Here is a 23,531-nt window from a genome sequence, read left to right as displayed (position 1 = left end):
AGACAAGGCCATAATCAAAGTGGAAGTTCTCTCCTCCCTTCAGAGAAAGGTATCTCCTTCTTTGATGGCCCCTTCAAGCAAAGCAATCTTATACAACAAAGACAAAGCAGGAGGCATCACAGTACCAGATTTCAAGACATATTACAAGGCAGTTATAATCAAAACAGTCTGGTACGGGTACAAAAACAGATGGATAAAGCAATGGAACAGAACAGATACACCAGAAATCAATCCAGACACCTCAAACCAACTTACATTTGATCAAAGAGCTAAAACCAATCCCTGGAGCAAGAATAGTCTATTCAACAAATGGTGCTGAGAAAACTGGTTTTCCACGTGCAGAATCATGAAGCAAGACCCCTACCTTATACATTACACAAAAATGCACTCAACATGGATTAAAGATCTTAGAATTGTGTCTAGAAAGCACATTGAATATGTTAAAAACTAATTAAAATTAAAACTAATTAACTAAATAAAAAGATGTTTTAAGGCTTTCCCAGGTGATTGAGTATGAATCCTAAACTGAGACCCACTAAACTAAAACATTTCTCCAAATGTCACACAGAAAGTGGGAAAGTTCAGAAATGAGTAATAAGTGAGAATCATCTCAAAATAACTGATCTTGAATTTTTAAAATTTAGTTTTAAAAAAGAACAAGAAATAAAATAGATGCTATAAATGTAAAACATTATTGTGATGTGATAATCATGAATATTCTGTAAACATCTGTGCTTGAGAAGTTAAATAAAATATGAATTGCAATTAAAATTATCTACAAAAAAGATCTAAATCTACAACCTGTTGTCATCAGATTATCAGAGAACATTGGTGAAACCCTGCAAAACATTGGCACAAGCAAGGACTTCTTGGAAAAGACCTCAGAGGCACAGACAGTCAAAACCAAAATTAACATATGGGATTACTTCAAATTAAGAAGTTTCTGTACAGCAAAAAACAAGAAAGTGAAGAGGCAACCGAAAGAATGGGAGAAATTATTTGCAAACTATGCAACCGATAAAGGATTAAACCAGAATATACAATGAGATCAAGAAACTCCACAACAAGAAAACAACCAACTTAAGAGATGGGACAAAGGCTTAAACACATATTTTTCTTTTTTTTTTTTTAAAGATTTTATTTATTTACTTGAGAGGTAGAGTAACAGACAGTGAGAGAGAGAGACAGAGAGAAAGGTCTACCTTCCGTTGGTTCACTCCCCAAATGGCAACAACAGCCAGAGCTACTATGCCAATCTGAAGCCAGGAGCCAGGAGCTTCTTCCCAATCTCCCACGTGGGTTCAGGGACCCAAGGAGTTGGGCCATCTTCTATTGTTTTCCCAGGCCATAGCACAGAGCTGGATGGGAAGAGAAGCAGCCGGAACTAGAACTGGTGCCCATCTGGGATTCCGGTGCCGCAGGCAGAGGGTTAACCTACTGTGCCACGGTGCCAGCCCCATAAACATACATTTTTCAAAAAAGAAAATTCAAATGGCCAGCAGACACATGAAAAAATGTTCAGGATCACTAGCCCTCAGGGAAATGCAAATCAAAACCACAATGAAGTTTAACCTTACCCCCATTAGAATGACTTTCATACAGAAATCAACAAACAACAAATGCTGGCAAGGATATGGGGGAAAAGGTACCCTAATCCACTGTTGGTGGGAATGCAAACTGGTAAAACCACTATGGAAGACAGTTTGGAGATACCTCAGAAATCTGAATTCTATCATATGAGCCAACCATCCCATTCCTCAGAATTTACCCAAGGGAATTGAAATCAGCAAATAACAGAGTTATCTGCACCGCCATGTTTATTGCAGCTCAATTCACAATAGCTAAACATGGAATCAGCCTAAATGCCCATCAACAGAAGACTGGGTAAAGAAATTATGTGATATGTACTCTGTGGAATACTACACAGTGGTTAAAAAATGAAATCTGGTCATTTGCAACAAAATGGATGAATCTGGAAAACATCATACTTAGTGAAATTAGCCAGCCCCAAAGGGACAAATATCATACCCTGGCCTGTGACAACTAACAGAGCATTTGAAAGGAAACCTGTAGAAGTAAAACTGACACTATGAGAAGCAATGACTTGAACAGCCCTTGTCTTGACTGTCAAGGAACAGTTTATTATTTTTATTATTTGCTTTTTCTACTTAATACCATTGGTTGAACTCTTTACGTAACATAGAATTATTCATAGCTGTATAAAGTCAATTGAAAATAGATCCCAGTAAAAAATAAGAGTGGGAATAAGAGAAAGAGGAGCTGTACAGTTCGGCACTTTACCTAAGGGTAAAGCTAAAAACTTGCCATGGGATTCCAAATCCCATTAAGTTGGGTGGTACTAATACCATCTTACATGTTAAAGTAATGATATTAAGTGTGTAACTGATCATACAGATAGGATTAAGTGACAAAGGGATCACATAAATAAGACCAAGTATCTGGTAATAATAATAGATAGAATTAAAAAGGAGAGAATGTTCTAACCTGGGAAGAAGTCCACACAGCAGACTCATAGAATGACAAATGCCCTAAATATCACCCTAACCTCAGAATCAGCCCTTAAGGCATTCAGATCTGGCTGAAAAGCCCATGAGAGCATTTCAGGCATGGAAAGCCAAGACACTGTGGCAAAAAAATAATGTATACGAAGGATCTCTGTGTCTGAGATCCACTGGAAAGAAGGGGCCATCAAAGAAGGATGTACTTTTCTCTGAAGGGAGGAGAGAACTTCACTTTGCTTATGGCCCTGTCTAAATACTGACAGAGATTGTGGACTCAAAACACTTTCATAGCCTTGGCAGCTCATGTTAAGAGCCTTGGGTGATCACTAACATCATCAATAAGAATGTTAATTGTTAAATCAACCTCTGTCCTTAATGAGTTGTACTATGAGAATTAACTGTAAAACTTGGTTTCAAACAGTACTTCATAGTTTTTATGTGTGTGGGTGCAAACTGTTGAAATCTTTACTTAGTATGGAGTTGGTATTCTGTATATAAAGTTAATTAAAAATGAATCTTTATGAAGAATGGGATGGGAGAGGGAGTAGGAGGTGGGACAGGAGTGGGGGTGGGAGGGTGGGTATGGGGGGAAGAACAACTATATTCCTGCAACTATACCTGTGAAATCTGTATTCATTAAATAAAAGCTTTCTTTAAAAAATTAACTTTAAAAAAAAGATATAGCTGCCCTAGAAAAGTTTGACAGTCCTTCAAGCAAAATTACCATTTAATGCAGCACTTTCACTTTTAGATGTATATTCAAGAGACATAAAAACAAAAGATAAACAAAGCAAATATTAGTTACAGATAAATAAAGGATTACATGGAAAAAAGTTACCTCTTGGCTAAGCAGCTATATTTACAGTTATTACTAAATACACAGTGATTAACACTTTAACTGAAACTTGCAAAATAACCTTGTGGAGGAGAGGGACAATAAAAGAGGTAAGAAGTGAGAGGACTGATATGGAAGAATTAAGTTCGTTCTTACTACAATGGGACATCAACATTTAACATAAAATTTGAGACATTTGGGGGCTAGCAATGTCACACTGCAGTGTTGCAGGTTTAGCTGCTGCCTGCTACACTACCATCCCTTATGGGCATTGGTTCAAATCCCAGCTGCTCTACTTCCAAACCAATTCCCTGCTAATGTGCCTGAAAAAGCAGCAGCAGATGACCTAAGTACTTAGTCCCCTGCAGCCACATGGAAGACTAGATAAGTCTTTCAGTTTGGCTCAGCCCCAGCCACTATGGCCATCTGGGAAGTGAACCAGCAGATGGAAGATTCTCTCTCTATATATATCCCTCTCTCCTAAATAAAATAAATCTTTTTTATTTATTTATTTATTTATTTGACAGGCAGAGTGGACAGTGAGAGGGAGAGACAGAGAGAAAGGTCTTCCTTTGCCCTTGGTTCACCCTCCAATGGCCGCCGCGGCTGGCGCACTGCGAGCGGCGCACCGCTTGATCCGATGGCAGGAGCCAGGTGCTTCTCCTGGTCTCCCATGGGGTGCAGGGCCCAAGCACTTGGGCCATCCTCCACTGCACTCCCTGGCCACAGCAGAGAGCTGAACTGGAAGAGGGGCAACTGGGACAGAATCCGGTGCCCCGACCGGGACTAGAACCCGGTGTGCCGGCGCCGCAAGGCGGAGGATTAGCCTAGTGAGCCGCGGCGCTGGCATTAAGTTTCAAGCTATATACATAGCTTGACTGACAAAATTTGAAAATTAAACAAACGTAAATTTGATTTTTAAAAGGAGCTGGAGTGGGAGATGCTCCCTCAAGAACAGTTCTTTTTGGTAAAATTATTTATTCATTTGAGAGGCAGAGAAAGATAGACAGACCTACCCATCTGCTGGTTCATCCACATGTCTGTAACAGCCTGGGCTGGGCCAAGCTAAAGCAAGGAATTGGATCCAGGACTTCCCTCTGGATGGCAGGGACCCAACTATCTGAACTATCACCTGCTGCCTCTCAGGGTCTACCTTAGTGGAAAGAAGGAATGAGGAGCTGAACCAGCACTCAAACCTGGGCATGCTGATAAGGGATGTAGGTATTCCACCTGGCATCTTAACTGCTAAACCAAACATCCAGTTAATTTATCACAATGTACGGATGACTAACTTCTAGCAATTGGATGTAAAGCAGAAGTAATATCTTCAACTCCTGGGTCATACTCTTAAAGAAAACTTTCTTCCCCACTTCCTTCTTACTGATGGTTGGAGCAGAGGCAGTTGTCTTAGACAATGAGATGGGAGCCAGGTGTTGAGGATGGGAAAGCAATTAAGACAGAACACGAGGGCAGTAGCAATTTCATAGGGCAGAACCAGTACACTAGCTAAGAATTTTACATGATACAGAAAATACAGAAATAGTTGAAAACAGAATTGAAATTCCTAAAAAAATTAAAAGAACTGTGTGTTAACCAGCAGGAAATTAAACCAGCACAATGAAAAGCTATCTTTACTCCCAGGTTTATTGCAGCACTATTTATAATAGCCAAGATATGGAACCATCGTATGAGTCCAACAATGAAAGAATATATAAAAGAAATTTGATATTACATACATATGAAGAATATTAAAGAATACTACTTATGGGACATGTACTCTATAGAATACTATACAGCAGTAAAAAAAAAAGAAGAAAAAAACAATGAAATCCGGTCATTTGCAACAAAATGGAGGAATCTGGAAAACATCATGCTGAGTGAAATAAGCCAGTCACAAAGGGACAAATATCATATGTTCTCCCTGATCGGTGACAACTAACCGAGCACCAAAAAGGAAACCTGTTGAAGTGAAATGGACACTATGAGAAACAGTGACTTGATCAGCCCTTGTCCTGACTGTTGATGTACAACTTAATGCTTTATCCCTTTTAGTTTTTTTTTTTGTTTGTTTGTTTGTTCTACTTAATACTATTGGTTGAACTCTATAATTAACACACAATTATTCTCAGGTGTTTAAATTTAACTGAAAACTGATCTCTGTTAAATATAATACTGGGAATAAGAGAGGGAGAAGATGTACAATCTGGGACAAGCTCAAGCTGACTTGCCCCAAATGTTAGAGTTAGAAACGTGCCTGGGGATTCCAATACAATCCCATCAAGGTGGCATGTACCAATGCCATTTCCCTAGTCCAAGTGATCAATTTCAGTTCACAATTGATCACACTGATAGATCTAAGAGTCAAAGGGACCACACAAACAAGACTAGTGTCTGCTAATACTAACTGATAGAATAAAAAAGGGAGAGAACGATCCAACATGGGAAGTGGGAGACACAGCAGACTCATAGAATGGCAGATGCCCTAAACAACACTCTGGCCTCAGAATCAGCCCTTAAGGCATTCGGATCTGGCTGAAGAGCCCATGAGAGTATTATAGGCATGGAAAGCCAAGACACTCTGGGAAAAAAAATAAATAAAAGATAAACTGAAAATATAAAATAAAAGATCTCTGCAAGTGGAAAGAACGGGCCATCAAAGAAGGAGGTACCTTTCTCTGAAGGGAGGAGAGAACTTCCACTTTTACTATGACCTTGTCTAAATAAGATCAGAGTTGGCGAACTCAAAAGGCTTCCATAGCCTTGGCAACTCATGACAAGAGCCTAGGGAGATTACTGACGCCATAAAGAAGAGTCAATTTGTTAAGTCAATAGGAGTCACTGTGCACTTACTCCTCATGTAGGATCTCTGTCCCTAATATGTTGCTCAATGTGAATTAATGCTATAACTAGTACTGAAACAGTATTTTACACTTTATGTTTCTGTGTGGGTGCAAACTGTTGAAATCTTCACTTAATGTATACTAAATTGATCTCCTGTATATAAAGAGAATTGAAAATGAATCTTGATGTGAATGGAATGGGAGAGGGAGCGAGAGATGGGAGGGTTGAGGGAGGGAGGGAAGTTATGGGGGGGGGGAAGCCATTGTAATCCATAAGCTGTACTTTTGAAATTTATATTCATTAAATAAAAGTGAAAAAGAAAAGAATACTACTTAGCCATAAGAAAGAATGAAATCCTATCGTCTGCAGCAACATGGATGAACGTGGAGTACATTAAGTGAAATAAGCAGGAACAAAAAGATAAATGCCACATGAACTTAACTCTTTTGTAGAATCTAAAAAAGCTGCTCTGATAGAAGCACACAATAAGATAGTGATTACTATGGCCAACCAGGTAGGGGGATGCTAGCTAGAGATTGGTTAATAGCTACAAAGTTACAGTTACTAAGGGGATAATAACTATAGTTGCACAGTGGGGCAACTATAGTTAACAATATTGACTTTCTATTTCAACTTAACTAGAAGAGTAAGTTCTGAATATTCTAACAACAAAGAATAAATGAGATAAAGAATATGTTAAATACCATCAGATCATTAGGCAGTGTGAACATGTACTGAAACGTCACACTATACTTCATAAATACATATGTCATATATCAATTTAAATAACATAAAAGAATATAGAAATAAACATCTATCTTAAGTCATTTCCTTTAAATAAGTCAAACCAACACAGAAGTCAACCTAAACAAATATAGTAAAGCATCTTATATGCATAGATTTTCAGCAAAACAAAGTAACATTAACTTTCTATGAATGCTAAGTCATTCTGTGATGACATGTGTAAGCTATAATAAAATTTTACCTTTTTTAACTGGAGACTGATGTTGCTGTTGTTCACTGAGACCTTGAGAAAAGGTTTGCATTCCATTCGTCTTACACTGTAGAACAAAAAAAAAAAAAAATACATTTCTTAACTCAGGTTTAAAACCTTTAAAATAAACTTTTTAACACCCAAAATATTTTTCTAATAATCAAAGTATTAGTCAAGGCATATTTTAGGAATAAAAATTACCAATCATTTCTAAGTCTGCTCATTAAAAATAACAAAACCATGTTTCAAAACAGATTCACATAGCTAATCTGTAACAGTGTTTTATCATAATTATATTTTTGAAAAGAAAACCAAAGGTGAATTGTACTTCAAATTGATAAACACATTTATTCAAAAAAACTCAATAATTAAAGTATTTACTTTTTCAATGCCATATGAAAGTAGCCCAATACCTTGGAAATAGAAGATAGGGGAAAAAAAAAAAGATCCATCCACTGAGTCAAAGAAAATAAGAAACACTGGCAGAGCTCAATGTCCTGAAGAGAGGTAAACTTTAGCCCAGAGTTTTCCACTCTACTTGTTAGACTTTATTTCTTGCAAGACTGGCAAAACTAATCTGATGACATGTAAAAAGCCCATTTTAAAAACTCTTTTTTTTCTGATTCCATGTTTATCAAGAAATATTCTGATTACAATCTGTTTTCCCATAAGGCAGGTAATACACCAGCTGTACCAATAAAGAGAATTTCAGAGCACAATACAGCAAAATTTCTTGTAATAAAATAAGTGGTTTTCTGATTTTACAAATCATTTTAACAGACGTCAATACAATCTGCCCTTGAGGGATGATCTCTTCTTTACTACCAAAAATCAGTGTGCAAACAGTCCCTAGATAATTCATATAGATTGCTTGAGAGACATCTATTCTAAAATTGAGCATCTCTGCTCCACCAATCATTGTATTATCAAGTTATATGTCATTCCTTAAATTTCTGCAAATACTGCCAAGGTAACACTTTCTAAAAGCAGAAGAACTAATGGATATAACTATATATGCTACTGAGACAATAGAGTAAGTCATCAGAAAAACAAACAAATTTCAGCAGCATTTTTAAACAGAGATAAAGTAGAAAATGCCATATATTTTGGCTCACCAAGTTATATTTCATTAATAATAATGTGGCATTCTAGAAATGTTTTACACTTGAAAATTTTAGCATATACAGACATAAGCTCTTAACACTTAGTTTTTAATACAGTATAAAGTCATTTAATTAAAGTATCATATGGTATAATGTAAGGCAAGCGTTATGATCATCTCAGCCAAGGAAAGTAAGGACCAGAAGCGTTTGGGATCAACTCAAAAATATATATGTCTGCAAATAATTCATAGGGATATGTATATTTTAAAAGTACATGTTTCAATATTTTTACATCAAAGTAACCAACTTTTAACCTCATATTGCCACAATTTTTTCTAAGTGTCTTTGTAGATAAGAGATTGTTGAGCTAGGAAACTCAGGACTACCACATGTAGTTATGAAAGATGGGTATCTAAAGGGCACAATTCATAGCAAAGATATTGCAGATTTCCTAGTAGGCAGCAAAGTATACCATTATTAAAAAAAAGTATTAGTTATATAATTTCCACTTTGTCTCCTAATACTTTAAACATGATAAATGAGTAGCAGTGACCCTGTAGAATCCATTCATTAACACAGGAATGCCTATGACATGATAAGTACTTTGTTTTGTATCAGAAATGAGTACAAAGTTAAACATCACACTACAATATTATCTTCACACTTGTAAATTAAAAAGTAGACAGAAAAATAAAATACCTAATCAGTAAAATTTGAGAGGCTCAAAAAATATAAAGTTCAATAGCAGTATTAAGAGTATTAAATTGGCTTTGAAATATCAGAAAAAGCTTTACATAGGATGTTGATGCTTAAGCAGATACTTGAAGAACTAGCAGAATGCATGTTTATTGAGGAGCATGCGATAATATGGCTAGTTCAAGAAATGGAAAAGGTTATAGAGCACTCCACAAAATAGCTACTAGATGTATTAAGTGAGTTTAACAAGATCAACATACAAAAAGCATTCTATTTCTTTTGAAAATTTTTATTTATTTATCTGAAAAGCAGAGAGATAGTTCTCCCACCCAATGGTTCACTCCACAAATGCTCACAAAGGCCAGGCCAAACCCAAGAGCCTGGAGAACTCAATTTTGTCTCCCCCATGAATGGAATGGTCCCAACTTCTCAAATCTTCACTGCTCCCTCTCATGGTATGCACTGGAAGTTAGAATCAGGAATAGATTGGACTTGAATGTGGGCATTCTAATGGGATGCAGGTATCCCCCCATCTTAATTACTTCATCAAACACCTGACCATTTTAATTTTTGTTTATTAATTTGAGAGAGGGAAAGAGTGAGTTCACCTCCATGGGTTCACTCTAGAAATGCCCACAATACACAGGGCCCGGCCAAGCCAAAGCTTGGATCCAGAAACTTAGTCAGGGTCTTCCACGTGGCTGAGAGAGACCCAAATACTTCAGCCATCACTACTGCCTCTCAGGGTGTGTATTGGCAAGAAGCTGGAATTAGGAGTGGAGCAGGGACCTGAACCCAGGAACCCCGGCGTGAGATACAGGCCAACTGTATTTCTATATCCTAGAAACCAACAGGTAGAATTTGAAATTTATGTAACATGTCCTTTCCAGTAGTATGAAATATATTTAAAAACTAAAATTTAACAAAGAATTTTCAAGACAGCTATGCTGGATACATAGAGATATGCCAGGTTCACTGACAATATGACTCAATATTGTTAAAATGTCAATTATTTCTAAACTATAGATTCAGTTAAAACTCAATAAACATTTTTAATAGAAATTGGCAAGCTCACCTAAAACTTTTGTGTAAATGCAAGTGACCTAAAACAGCCAAGACAAATTTAAAAAAAAAAAATAAAGTCATGCTCTTTCACTGATTTCAAGCAACAGTGGACTCTACAGTGTGACACTGAAATAAAGATACTTAAATCAACAGAATAGAGTTTTAAAATAAATTTATGTATTATAATATATTGCTTTTCCACAAACTCTTATGATTCAACAACAAAGACAAATAAGACACTAGCAAAATAAAAGTTCACTCAAGGGAAAGAAAAAGAAAACTACCAATGTCAAAATATACTCATAAGATGCTCAATCTCATTAGTCACAAGGAATCTGTAAATTTAAAATGAGATATGACTATTCCCACACTAAAATGTCTAAAAAACAAAACAAAAAACTCACAATACTAATGTTGGCAAAGCTGTAAAGCAACAGAAACAAACACTGCTAGGAATGCAAAGCTGTAAAACCACTTTGGAAAACAGTTTCCTAGTATACCCTATAAAGCTAAATAAATTTATATGACCCATCAACTCTTCTCCTAGTTATTGTATATGTATTCACACAAACACTTGAACATGACACCCTGTCACAGCAGCATTAATAGCCAAATACTCTATATAACCCAATACCCATAAATTGATGAATAAGCATATTGTATATTATACAGGATACTATTTCATATTAAAAACAAACTGACTATAGACATATACAACAACATGTAAGAATCTCAAAAGCACTATGCTGAGCAAAAGGAACCAATACCAGCAGTGGGCCTTGCGGTGCAGTGAAGAGCCCATTTGAGATGCCTGTGTTCCATATCCAACTGTGTGGGTTCAAGTCCCTCCTCAACTTCCAATTCAGCTTCCTGCTACTGACATCCTTGGAGAGCGCAGGTGATAACTCAAGTACCTGGCTTCCTGCCACCCACATGGGAGACCCAGACAGAGTTCCAGGTTCTTGGCTTTGGCCTGGTCTAGACCCAGTAATTATGGGCATTTGGGGAGTGAACCAGCAGATGGAAGATCTTTCTCTCTCTGTTGCTTTTCAAACACAAACCCTTAAAAAAAAAAAAACAAGGACTATATATGGCATGATTTCATTTATATGAAATTCTCAACATTCAAAACTAACCCAAGGAAAGCAGGTCAGTGGATATGTGGAATAAGAAGGAAGATCAGCAGTTCATGCAAGTGGCAGGGTTGAATGTCTGCAAATGGACGTAAGAACACTTTGAGGAAAGATGGAAATGTTCTACATCTTCATTCTGGGGTTTGTACATAAGGTAAAATATTTTTCAAAACTCATTGAAGGGCTGGCGCTGTAGCATAGCAGTTAAAGCTGCCACCTGTAGTGCCAGCATCCCATGTGGGCGCAGGTTCAAGTCCTGGCTGCTCTACTTTTTTTTTTTTTTTAAGGTTTATTTATTTATTTGAAAGTCAGAGTTATACAGAGAGAGGAGAGGCAGAGAAAGGTCTTCCATCCAGTGGTACACTCCCTAATTGGCCACAACGGCCGGAGCTGCACCATTCTGAAGCCATGAGCCAGGAGCATCCTCCAGGTCTTACCATGTGGGTGCAGGGGCCCAAGGACCTGGGCCAGCCTCTACTGCTTTCCCAGGCCATAGCAGTAGCAGAGAGCTGGATCAGAAGTGGAGCTGCCGGGACTCGAATCAGCACCCATATGGGATACCAGCTACCAGCACTGCAGGTGATGGCTTACCTGATAGCCACAGTGCCGGCCCCTGCTCCACTTCTGATCCAGCTCTCTGCTATGGCCTGGGAAAGCAGTGGAAGATGGCCCCAGTCCTTGGGCCCCTGCACCCATGTGGGAGATCAGGAAGAAGCTCCTGGGTCCTGAGTTCGGATAGGCCCAGCTCTGACTGATGCAGCCATCTGGGGAGTAAACCAGCAGATGGAACGACCCCTCTCTTTGTCTCTCCCTCCCTCTCTGCAACCCAACCTCTCAAATAAATAAATAAATAAATAAATCTTTAAAAAAAAAAAAAAAACTCATTGAACAAATGAGTCCCAGGTGCTTTGTTGGCCAAGGGGGTTGTGGTGACAGACCTCTGTCTTAGGTGGTCCTCAAAATATGAGAGGACTGTGGCATCTGGTTTCTCAGGTATATAAAACTGAGGCAACCTGCAAAACCCACAGTAGGGCTTCTCCATAGTCAGCTAAAGGCTTCCAGAACTGGTTTGCTCATGAATATATAGCCTTAACATCTGAGACTGTTTCATGGCACTTACTACCCCAAGCATCCTCTTACACTCCATGATGGCAGGAACCTCCAGCCTCAATTAACACAGTAAAGTATGTAAATCAGAGTTCAACACAGTTGGCTTAAAAATATAAAAAGTGAGGAAAAAGTATATTTCATTGTATTATATGGTACCTCTAACATAGGTTCTAGTTGCTTTTACATTATGACTGAAGCAACAAAATTTTAAGTGTAGAAGTTTAACAGTATAGTTTTTCTTTATAAAACTCAAAATTAATATACTCATTTTTGTATATAAAGTTTATAAAATAAAGTCAATGGTTCCAAAAAATAATGATCAATAATATTACTGTTGTATTGATTAGGGAAATGTTAGCTATAGGAATCAGGAAACATTATCTGTATTTATAGAAAAATATTATAAAGCAAGAGTAATTAAAATATTATTGTGCTAAAATAGAAAAACACAAGAAGATTAATGCAATAAAGGGGCCCAGAAACAGATCCTAACTACATGGAAACATTATTTAATAAACAATGCATTATAAATCAGTGTGAAAGGATGAATTATTCAATGAATTATGCTTTGTAATGGATTGTATACATGAAAAAAATCAGATTTCTATCTTATACCATATAAAAACAGAATCAGGTAATATACCAAAAATAAAAGCAAATTTTTAGGCCTTTAGAAAAATGTATAGAAAAATGTCTTTTGACCTTAAGAATGGAAAGACATCTGTTTTTTTTTTTTTAAACTGAAATGCTAAAAAAAAGCATAAAGTAAAATCATGAGGAAAAACATTGATATCAGATCCACATTAATATTTAAAACTTCTAAATTAAAAAAAAACACACACAAAAAAATCATTCTCTTGCAGGCCATATTCCTGGAAAAGAGGGTATTTTCAGTACATATAATTCTAGTAATTTTGATCCAGAATATATCTTATACACATACACACACACACACATATGAAAATTATCCAGGGCTGGCACAGTGGCATAGTGGATAAAACTGCCACCTACAGTGCCAGCATCCCATATGGGCCCTGGTTCGAGATTCATCTGCTCCACTTCCAATCCAGCTCTCTGTTGTGTCCTGGGAAAGCAGCAGAAGATGGCCCAAGTCCTTGGGCCCCTGCACCCATGTGAGAGACCTGGAAGAAGCTCCTGGCTTTGGATTGGCTCAACTCCAGCTGTTGCAGCCATTTGGGGAGTGAACAATCAGACAGAAGACCTTTCTCTCTATCTCTTTGTCTCTTTTTGCCTCTGCCTCTCTATAACTCTGCCTTTCAAATAAATAAATAAATCTTTAAGTATATTAATAAATACAATGAACAGTAACAAAAAAGTATTTTAAAAAATCCAAGAAAAATGGGCAATAGGTATGAATTGCCAATTCACAAAAGTTGAAATCCAAATGGCCAAACTAAAAATGTGAAAATATGCTTCACTTTACAAGTAACAGAGACTTAAAAATTAAAACCAACAAAAGGATCATTTCCTTATCCACTAGATAAGGAAAAAATTCTTAACATCTAAAAGTGACAAAGTAAATAAATGGAAAAACCAGAACCCTCTTGCATAGCTCATTTTGTAGAGTAATTTTGCAGTACTTACTAATAAAGCTGAAGGTAAGAATACCTTCAAGCACAATAATTTCTATTACAGAGAACCTTTCAAACATGTATAAAATCAAACACATATCGATACTCTTACTGAAATATTTATTATAAAACATATGCACATCAACAGAAAGAGCAAAATGTGGGATGATCACATATATTAAAAGATTTTTCTGTATCAAAACATACAACTAATTTATTAAATGTGAAGATGTCTTGTATTCCACTTATGAATATACTTATGCTTGTACATGCATAAAGTGTTTCTGGAATTATCTAAGAAATTGTACTTATCTATCTAAGTACAATGGTTTCTTCAGCTGAGAAGAAACAGGTGATTAGTCACAGGGAATGGAGGGAAACTTTTCACTAAAATGCCATTTTATGTGTTTTAAATTTTATGACTAGAGAAATTCTTTTTAAATTTTGTGGAAAATAGCTAAAACATGGATAAATACTATTTATATAAAATTATTAAAGTTAAAACAATTTTTATTTATTGTAGCAAAAGTGTAAATTCATGAAAACAATAAATGGAGAATCATTATTTCTGGGAAGCAAATGGAATGGTAGAAGAATGCAAAGCATTTTTAACTATAACATTTTTAATTTAAATTTTTTAAAAACAAATCACACTTGATAATGTGGGGTTTTCATTACACAGATGTTAAATTATCTTTAATATATGCTTGACATATATCTTTTTACAAAGTACTTAGCTTAGTATCTTGCACACAACATCCATCTAACAAATGTTACTTTCTAGTCTAAAAGTCCTCATTTTATCATAATTTCTAAAACTTACTCTGCTAACTCCACTTTGTAAGCACTGAGTGTTGCATGCATATTCATTTTGAAAATTGAAAGGGAACACTGTTCCTGTTAGGAGAGAAAAAAACTATTTTAAATATCCATGATGTCAATAAATTATATATCACGTAAAGAGCTTAAGTATCCAAGATAATGTTTACACTGTTTTGAATTGGTTTCTGATAGTTCATTTATTCAACATAAATTTATTTCAACCCTATGAAATGTCAGTTGCTATGTTAGGGGATGGGTATAAAAGTGTGAAAAGAAGTTTAGAGATAAAAGGACCTCACATCCTACTTTAAAAGGCAAGCTAATGACTATACTGCAAGCTGATAAATTATATGAGAGATACAATGAAGGTACTAGGAGTGAACACAGTGGGTTTTAACATATCAAGAAAGTCTGACAAAAAGAAGTATTTTAATCTGTCTTGAAGGTAATGATTCCTCTATGAACTTGATTTGGCCAGGGGGTACAAATGTGTTGAGGAAGGCCAAAATTAGTTTCAATTTGCTGAACTTCTCTGTCTAGTAATTAGCTCCTAAGTCACTGTCTGGATCTTACGAGAACTGTGATTAAATGAAAGATCAGGGCTACCAACCCATCCTGTGCCCCTTCCCATTCAAACATGTAACAACAGCCTTGGAGGGAACAGTGAAATACTGGATTTGCAGAGATAGAGGGAGGGGTATTGGAAATAGGTTCAGCCAGCACCACAGCTCAATAGGCTAATCCTCCGCCTGTGGCGCCGGCACACCGGGTTCTAGTCCCGGTCGGGGCACCAGATTCTGTCCCGGTTGCTCCTCTTCCAGTTCAGCTCTCTGCTGTGGCCCGGGAGTGCAGTGGAGGATGGCCCAAGTCCTTGGGTCCTGCACCCGCATGGGAGACCAGGAGGAAGCACCTGGCTCCTGGCTTCGGATCAGCACGCTGCGCCAGCCGCAGCACACCAGCCACAGCGGCCATTGGGGGGTGAACCAACGGCAAAGGAAGACCTTTCTCTCTGTCTCTCTCTCTCTCTCTTTCACTGTCCACTCTGCCTGTCAAAAAAAAAAAAAAAAAAAAAAAGAAACTAGGTTCATAATATAACTGCTGCCAATGGTTTAATATTTGTCCATTTAGGATAAAATCTGAGACTTTATCACTTTTAATAGTGATTCTGGGACACTAGAAAGATATGTGTTCAAAACTGCTAAATCAAAATCATCTTGTGAAGAAATATGATCAAAGTGGTTCCTTGCAGGAACCAAAGCTAAGAGAATGAATGGGGCACAGAAATTGATACCATTCCTGTCATTTCTGCTTTATATTTGTTCTCAGTTAATGGTCTGTATTTTCCCCCTTTATATATTGCCTGTTAATTCAGTTAAACAGGTGGACTAAAGAAAGTTTTAATAGATGATATGCATATCACTTAAGTTAAACCACAGAAGCCTCTGTGGCAACAAGTCATGAACAGAATAAAATTATAATATGCCATGTGAGGAGTTAAACATCAAGTATTTCAAGAAGTTTTCTAAAAAGGATGGTTTTATGAACAAAAAGTTACACAATTTTAGTGTTTTATTCAGGCTGTTTGAAATTAGGTATGTTCCAGCTCAAACACAACCCTAACCTCTACCAAAGTAAAAGCAGGACAAAATCCTGCAGATTCTCTAAACGTTCTGTGCTATTTTTTTTCTTTTCCCAGGTGTATCTTTTAAAGGGCTCTCTCCCCAGCATGATGGCATCATAGTGATTATAATCACAAGGCACAATCTATATTGGCAATATTACACTCTAACAAGAAGTCAGTTAACCATGAAAATGAAACATGAAAAAAATCCTCTTGAAACAGAAGAGATAATTAGCTTTCATTACTTCTGTAAACATCCACCTCAGTTATTTTATATTTATTATTTATCCTTTGCCTTTCAATTACTAATTAGCTATAACAAATTAATGTTTAGCAAATAATTCACTCTATTACTCACCAGGGGAAGAAGTCAGATGGCGAACAGGTCTTGCTGGTTGAAGCGGTTTACCAATCAATTTTTTGGTTTCCATTGTCACAAAGACCTTGAGGTTCCATACTTTAACAGGAAAAAATACATTTTTATCTTTTAGACAAGGTAATTGAGATATTTTAAATACAGACAAATAACCAAAACATTCCCTTGAAGAAATCTAGTTGAGGGGCTGGCACTGTGGCGTAGCAAATAAAGCCACCACCTGCAATGCCAGCATCCCATCTGGGCGCCAGTTCCTGGCTGCTCCACTTCTGATCCAGCTCTCTGCTGTGGTCTGGGAAAGCAAAGGAAATTAAATTGGCAAACAAAAAAGCTGTCTGCACATTAATGTTTACTGCAGCTCAATTTACAATAGCTAAGACCCGGAACCAACCCAAATGCCCATCAACAGTAGACTGGATAAAGAAATTATGGGACATGTACCCTATAGAATACTATACAACAGTCAAAAACAATGAAATCTGGTCATTTGCAACAAGATGGAGGAATCTGGAAAACATTACGCTGAGTGAATTAAGCCAGTCCCAAAGAGACAAATATATGTTCTCCCTGATCGGCTACAACTGAGAACCAAAGGGGAAACCTGTTGAAGTGAAATGGACACTATGAGAAACAGTGATTTGATCAGCCCTTGTCCTGACTGTTGATGTACAATGTAATACTTTATCCCTTTTAGTATTTTTTTTTGTTCTAGCACTATTGGTTAAACTCTGTAATTAACATACAATTATTCTTAGGTGTTTAAGTTTTAACTGAAAAGTGATCCCTGTTAAATATAAGAGTGGGAATAAGAGAGGGAGAAGATGTACAATTTGGGGTATGTTCAATAGGACTTGCCCCAAATGGTGGAGTTAGAAACGTGCCAGGGGATTCCAATACAATCCCATCAAGGTGGCATGTACCAATGCCATCTCACCAGTCCAAGTGATCAATTTCAGCTCACAATTGATGGCTCTGATAGGTCTAAGAGTCAAAGGGATCACACGAGCAAGACTAGTGTCTGCTAATACTAACTGATAGAATCAAAAAGGGAGAGAACGATCCATCATGGGAAGTGGGATACACAGCAGACTCATAGAATGGCAGATGTCCTAAACAGCACTCTGGCCTCAGAATCAGCCCTTAAGGCATTCGGATCTGGCTGAAGAGCCCATGAGAGTATTTTAGGCATGGAAAGCCAAGACACTCTGGGGGAAAGAAAAAAGAAGAAGACAACCTAAATGAAAGATCTCTGCGAGTGAGATCCCAGTGGAAAGAACAGGCCATCAAAGAAGGAGGTACCTTTCTCTGAAGGGAGGAGAGAACTTCCACTTTGACTATGACCCTGTCTGAATAAGATTAGAGTTGGCGAACTCAAAATGCTTCCATAGCCTTGGCAACTCATGACTAGAGCCTAGGGAGATTCCTGACGCCATAAACAAGAGTGTCAAATTGTTAAGTCAACAGGAAGAGTCATTGTGTACTTACTTCTCATGTGGGATTTGTCCTTAATGTGTTGTCCAATGTGAAGTAATGCTGTAACTAGTACTGAAACAGTATTTTACACTTTGTGTTTCTGTGTGGGTACAGGCTGATGAAATCTTTACTTGATATATACTAGATCGATCTTCTGTATATGAAGATAATTGAAAATGAATCTTGATGTGGATGGAATGGGAGAGGGAACGGGAGGGAGGGGTGTGAGTAGGAGATTATGGGGTGGGGAAGGCCATTGTGGTCCATGAGCTGTACTTTGGAGATTTATATTTGCTAAATAAAAGTTAAAAAAAAAAAAAGAAGGAAGAAAGTGGGGGACAGAGGCAGGAGGGTAGAAGAAAAGACAAAAATAAAAGCAGAGGAATCATTCCTCAAAGAAGAATTCTTCTTTCCTTATTTCCCTCCTCTACTAGTCCCTACTACATTTTGTCTGACAGATTTTCCAAAATGCATCATAGTAAATATATTACATGCCCATTTGAGTAGACTATGAGCTACTGAAGCCACAAACCCTGTTTTTGTATCACATCAATAAGTTTTACAAATAAACCCTATATATTTAAGTATACCTTCATTTTAACTAAAATCTTCTAGAGTCTGCATGGGGAACCAGCTTTTCAAATTTTTATGCTTAGCAAAAATAAAGCCCCACTTGACTGTGGATCTGCTCATCTCAAAATACAGATCATAAGTCTAAGGAACTGTTCTCTAAATACAGGATAGGCACAATAATTCTCTTTTAGTTCCAGAAAATGCTTAATCCTATTTAAAAATTCCTTTGTGCATAATAATTCAAATGTTAAAGTCACAGGTTTGTAAACAACCTCTCAAAATTAGCAATGATAACCAAGTGTTATTTTTCCTGAAATTTAAGAAAATCCAGCCAATATTCAAGTAAATACTTATGTACCTTTGTAATATATCTACTAATTAGTATCTCAATGTGGCTGAGAACATAAAAACTAATTCAATCTATACTTTTTGGCTGTACTCATAATGTTTGACATAACAAGAAACAGAATACAAGCACAAAAATAAAAGAAACTTCACTATTTATTTAATATTTTCTTTGTGGAAAGGAATGTTCAAAACAATGACCAACATGCAGTTGTACTGATTTTACGTTTATCCTAGACATTTTAATTAAAACACTAATACTAGTAGATAGTAACTTTCCATCCTATTTCCCATAGGAAACTAGTGAATCAGAATACAACAGAATAGAGTACTTTGGCACACACTTCTTTTTCGTTGCTCAGCTGAAATTGAATTGTAGGCTATAAAGTCTTTCCCCACTGCTGAGCAAAGCAAATCCACAGTATTGAAACTAGGGATTTTCAAGATTTGGGGAGTTAACGGAACTCCATTATTTGATTTTGCAACACAAGTAAACAAAATGAAATCTACCTACTCTTCAATTTATAGTAGGAAAGTAAACAAGAGCTCCCCATATAAAAAACATATATTTATCAGTTAAGAAAAAGCGCTATATAGTACTCTATTTAATATGTTTTTAAAAAAGTAAACTATGCCAGTACAGAAACACTTTCACTATAAAGAACAAGTTGGGGAATAAAATGTATACTATTTCCTACCATAATATTATTAATAGGATGTTATTTACAATTAATTATTATTTTAAAACTAATTCATAAGTTTATAATCAAAATGACTCCACAAACCAAAATCTAATTCTCATTTAAGAATACAGAAGACATATGAAACTACAGAGTACTGAACCTTATACTGTTTTCTTATGCATAGATACACAAATTCAATGCTTTTCCCATCTCAACTAAGCACTAATCACACACTGTGGCCATAATCTCTGCATTTCGGGTTGCAATTGCAAAATTATCATGGATTTCTATTTTTTTCTTCATAATTCATATATATAACATTAGTTCTTACCAAAGATCTTAGCAACCTCAGTATATAATTTTTTTCCTTCCCTTAGTAAGTAGAGTACTTTCACATTTTTCCTTAATAGAAGAACTTTATGACTTTTCTTTGGCACATCTGAACTCAACATCACTATTCTTTTGCTTCGGGTCATTATTAATAAAGGTGTTATCTAATAACAAGCACTGTGATACCTGGAAATCCATATGATAACCAAGCAGGTACAAGGTAACAGGAGAATAGTGCATGTTGCATGGATATGCTGGACAAAGGGCTAATTCACATTCCAGGAAAAGCAGAGAAGAATGGTACATGATTTCATCACACTACTCAGAACAGTTCCCATTTAAACCTTACACATTTTTATTCCTGGCATTTTCGATTGAATATTTTGGGATTATAATGATGGAAGGTAACTGATACTGTAAAAAGTAAAACTGTTATGGGGGAACTACAATAAACTTAACTTTACTATACAGTCATTATACAAAATACCTTTAATCTTAAACCCAAATGCCTGCTTCATTCATGTAGAGCTCAGAAAGTTTCCCTTGATGCTACTGCTTCTACCTACGGTGGGTATTTATGACATCAACTAGTACCAAGGAAAACAGCTGCAAAATAAACAGAATCTTACCTGCAACACTGGGTAGCAAGTAGTGGCCCTATCTTAAAAAGGTATCTTTAAAATATAAACATAGCTTCACAACATAAGTGATTTTAAGGAGATTTTGATTGCATGTTTTAAAATATTGTGAAAATATATACTGAGAAATAGATGCTGAATAAAAATTTTGTTTCAATTTCACACATAACAAATCATCTCAATAAAACATTGGTCTGTCAGTAAGGAAACCCATTATAGCTGCCACTCTAAACCTGGCAAGACTAACCATTATCTTAGTTTCCTTTCTTATAAAAAGAGTTTGGACAAAATATGAATCCCCTAACACCACTAATTTTGAAATTACAAATTAAATCTAGAATTTTCTAGAGTATGGTATAATGACATAATAAGCCACATACTTACCAATTTGGACACCATCTTATTGCTAAATATATACTACTTTTTAAAGTTAAAACATTTTAAATCCTATTACATGCTAACTGCCTTACAAATATCTCAATTCTGAGCCATGCATGAGCTGTTAGTGGAAATTAACGGCCCCAATTTACAGATGAGAAACCTGAGGCTCAGAGTAATAAGACAGATACCCAGGTTCACATGGTAAGTGCTAGAAATGAGGATTTGACTGCAAAGTTCAGGTCCTTGTCTTTGAAATTGCCTGTTTGTTAAATGAAAGGACACCTGACTGTACACTGTTCCATGGGGCACTGCGTGTATGGATAAAAAGATTAACTAGAAGAAGGAGCAAAAAGCTTTGCTGAATAAAGTATGTACTAGTGATTTCCATTTCCTCAACTTACATTTTTGTTTAGAATACCAAATAAATTACAGGATGGGCTATGCTTTCCCCATTCTGTCGAGATGGTGCATTGCCATACCAATCATAGGTCACAAGGGAAGAAACATACTATGTAGGAGTTTTAGGAGCTGGGTGATACTTAAAATCTCCCATTTAAATCCTCGACTTCTTCAAAGTGCTGACGATTCTGCTGCAACTAAGAAGTAAGAGGACATAAAATGCGGTAACAAAATGAAAAGACCACATTTCCATTTACCTTGGTATTTTTTTCCATAGGATAACCAGATAGGTTTTGATCTCAATTTTCAATGCTACTTGCATATAAACTGCCCACACTGACAAAATGACAGTCGAAAAGCAACACAGAGGAAATATAATGGAGTAACAGCGAAACCAATTACAACTTAGGCAGTAAAAGACATCCTATATTCCACAAATCTGGAGGAAAAATAGCAAAAAGCTGCAAATCGAGAAAGTTCCATCACATTTTTCATTTCTTGCTTTCTCTTAATGGCAAAAAAGTTTGTCTCTTCCACTCCCCCCCCCCCCCATCTGAAGCGTTTCAATGCAAACACTATCTAACATTTAAATGATCTCGATGGGCTCCACCTGTTCAGGTAACCCGTGTTTGTGACTGCCCTAACAAATCCAGCGTCTCTTGTAGGTAGCTTTGCCTGAGATGCCACAGAGGAAAACGTCCTGCCGACGGAATGAGGGGCAAAAAGTCTTGAAACCGCCCCACCGCTGGCCGGGACAGGTGCCGGACCTGAGGCGCTGCGTGTCCACTTACCTGCCCCGGTGGCTGGTCGCCATAGCACCCCGGCAATGTGAGTCTCCCGGCCCGGGGTCCCCACCCTTTCCCGCCGCTCTCTTCCCGCGCGTCAGACCTCTAGCGTCTCACGCCCTCGCCCACCGGGGACCCCGCGGGGGCCCTCAGCGACTCACCGCCACCCGCCCCAAGGCGCCTTTCCCTCGCCTCAGCTGTCCGGGGGCCGGGCTTCGGAGACGACGCCCACTCCGGCCCACCGGCGTCCCGGGCGCCGCTCATCCTCCCCGAGTCACCTACCGCCTCAAGATCCAGGAGGATTTCGGGGCGGCAGCGTCGCCGAGCTCTGCCCAGACGCGGCGGCCGAGCGCCCCGCTGCCCGTCGGGGAACGGCTCCGGCCGCGCGTTCGCTCGCGGCCTCGGGTCGCGGGGGCGCGGGGGGCGGGGCGGCGGCGGCGGCTCCGAGGGGCGCGAGGCGCGCACGCGGCGGGCACGGGGCGGGAGTGGGGCGGGGCCTCGGGCTCCGGGCCCGGCGGACGGTCCCGCCCCTCTCGGGCCAGAACCGTTAAACTGGCGGCGCGCGCAGCAAGTGGCGAGCGGCCGCTCTGAGGTGCTGACGGGCTCGCCCTGGACGGGGCGCACCCGCATGAACTGTCTTTGGGACCCCAGTCCGCGGCCCTGCTTGTCCGGGGGCTGGGAGGCACGAGGCAGGCTGCCTGCGCGGGGCCGTGCTGCCTGGTCCAGGCCGCTTCTATCCGGGGGGAGGGGGCTCCTCTGTGAGCGGGGGCTCCTCTGTGAGGGAGGTCGCCTCCGTGGGGTGGGGGACCTCTGGAGGGGGCCGCCTCTGGGGGGCTCCTCTGAGCGAGGCCGCTTCTGGGCAGGGGGGCTCTAAGGGGACACCTCTGACGGGGATTTTTGTCTGTTGGGGGGAACCAGCTCTGGGGGGGGTTCTCTAAAAGACTAAGAGTCCACAGATAAAGCGGAGCTGGAGAGTGCCTCTGTGAGGAAGCCCCCCACCCCGGCCCCGTATTGAGCCCAACTGACTTCATTCTGCCTCAAAGTGCCTGCATCGGGATCTGCTTCCACCCCCCCCCCCCCCCAACCAAGAGTCCAGCAGGTGCACTGAGTACGGAATTTGAGAAATGGTTTACATCTGGCATGAATACATCTTCTCGCATGGATTACTGCCTTAAAATCAGCTGAAGCAACTCCATCCCATCCAAATCCTAACC

At 38.4% G+C, this 23,531-nt stretch overlaps 1 protein-coding gene across 1 annotated transcript in view; it reads right to left on the bottom strand.

The window, feature by feature from the left end:
- Positions 1-22,686, bottom strand: part of C4H8orf88 (chromosome 4 C8orf88 homolog) — a 38,458-nt gene extending 15,772 nt beyond the window's left edge. Inside the window, exons 1-4 of the mRNA XM_062189508.1 lie at positions 22,600-22,686; positions 16,693-16,791; positions 14,715-14,788; positions 7,184-7,259 (exon numbers count right to left, since the gene is read on the bottom strand). Coding sequence (XP_062045492.1) covers positions 7,184-7,259; positions 14,715-14,788; positions 16,693-16,765 — 223 coding nt within the window. The 5' untranslated portion in view covers positions 16,766-16,791; positions 22,600-22,686. The remainder of the gene's footprint in view (positions 1-7,183; positions 7,260-14,714; positions 14,789-16,692; positions 16,792-22,599) is intronic.
- Positions 22,687-23,531: the final 845 nt, after the last annotated feature.

The sequence above is a fragment of the Lepus europaeus genome, chromosome 4, assembly GCF_033115175.1.
Source record: "Lepus europaeus isolate LE1 chromosome 4, mLepTim1.pri, whole genome shotgun sequence".
Taxonomy (NCBI): Eukaryota; Metazoa; Chordata; class Mammalia; order Lagomorpha; family Leporidae; genus Lepus; species Lepus europaeus.
Note: the sequence above shows the minus strand (reverse complement) of the source record. Positions and strands in the feature narration are given on the sequence as shown.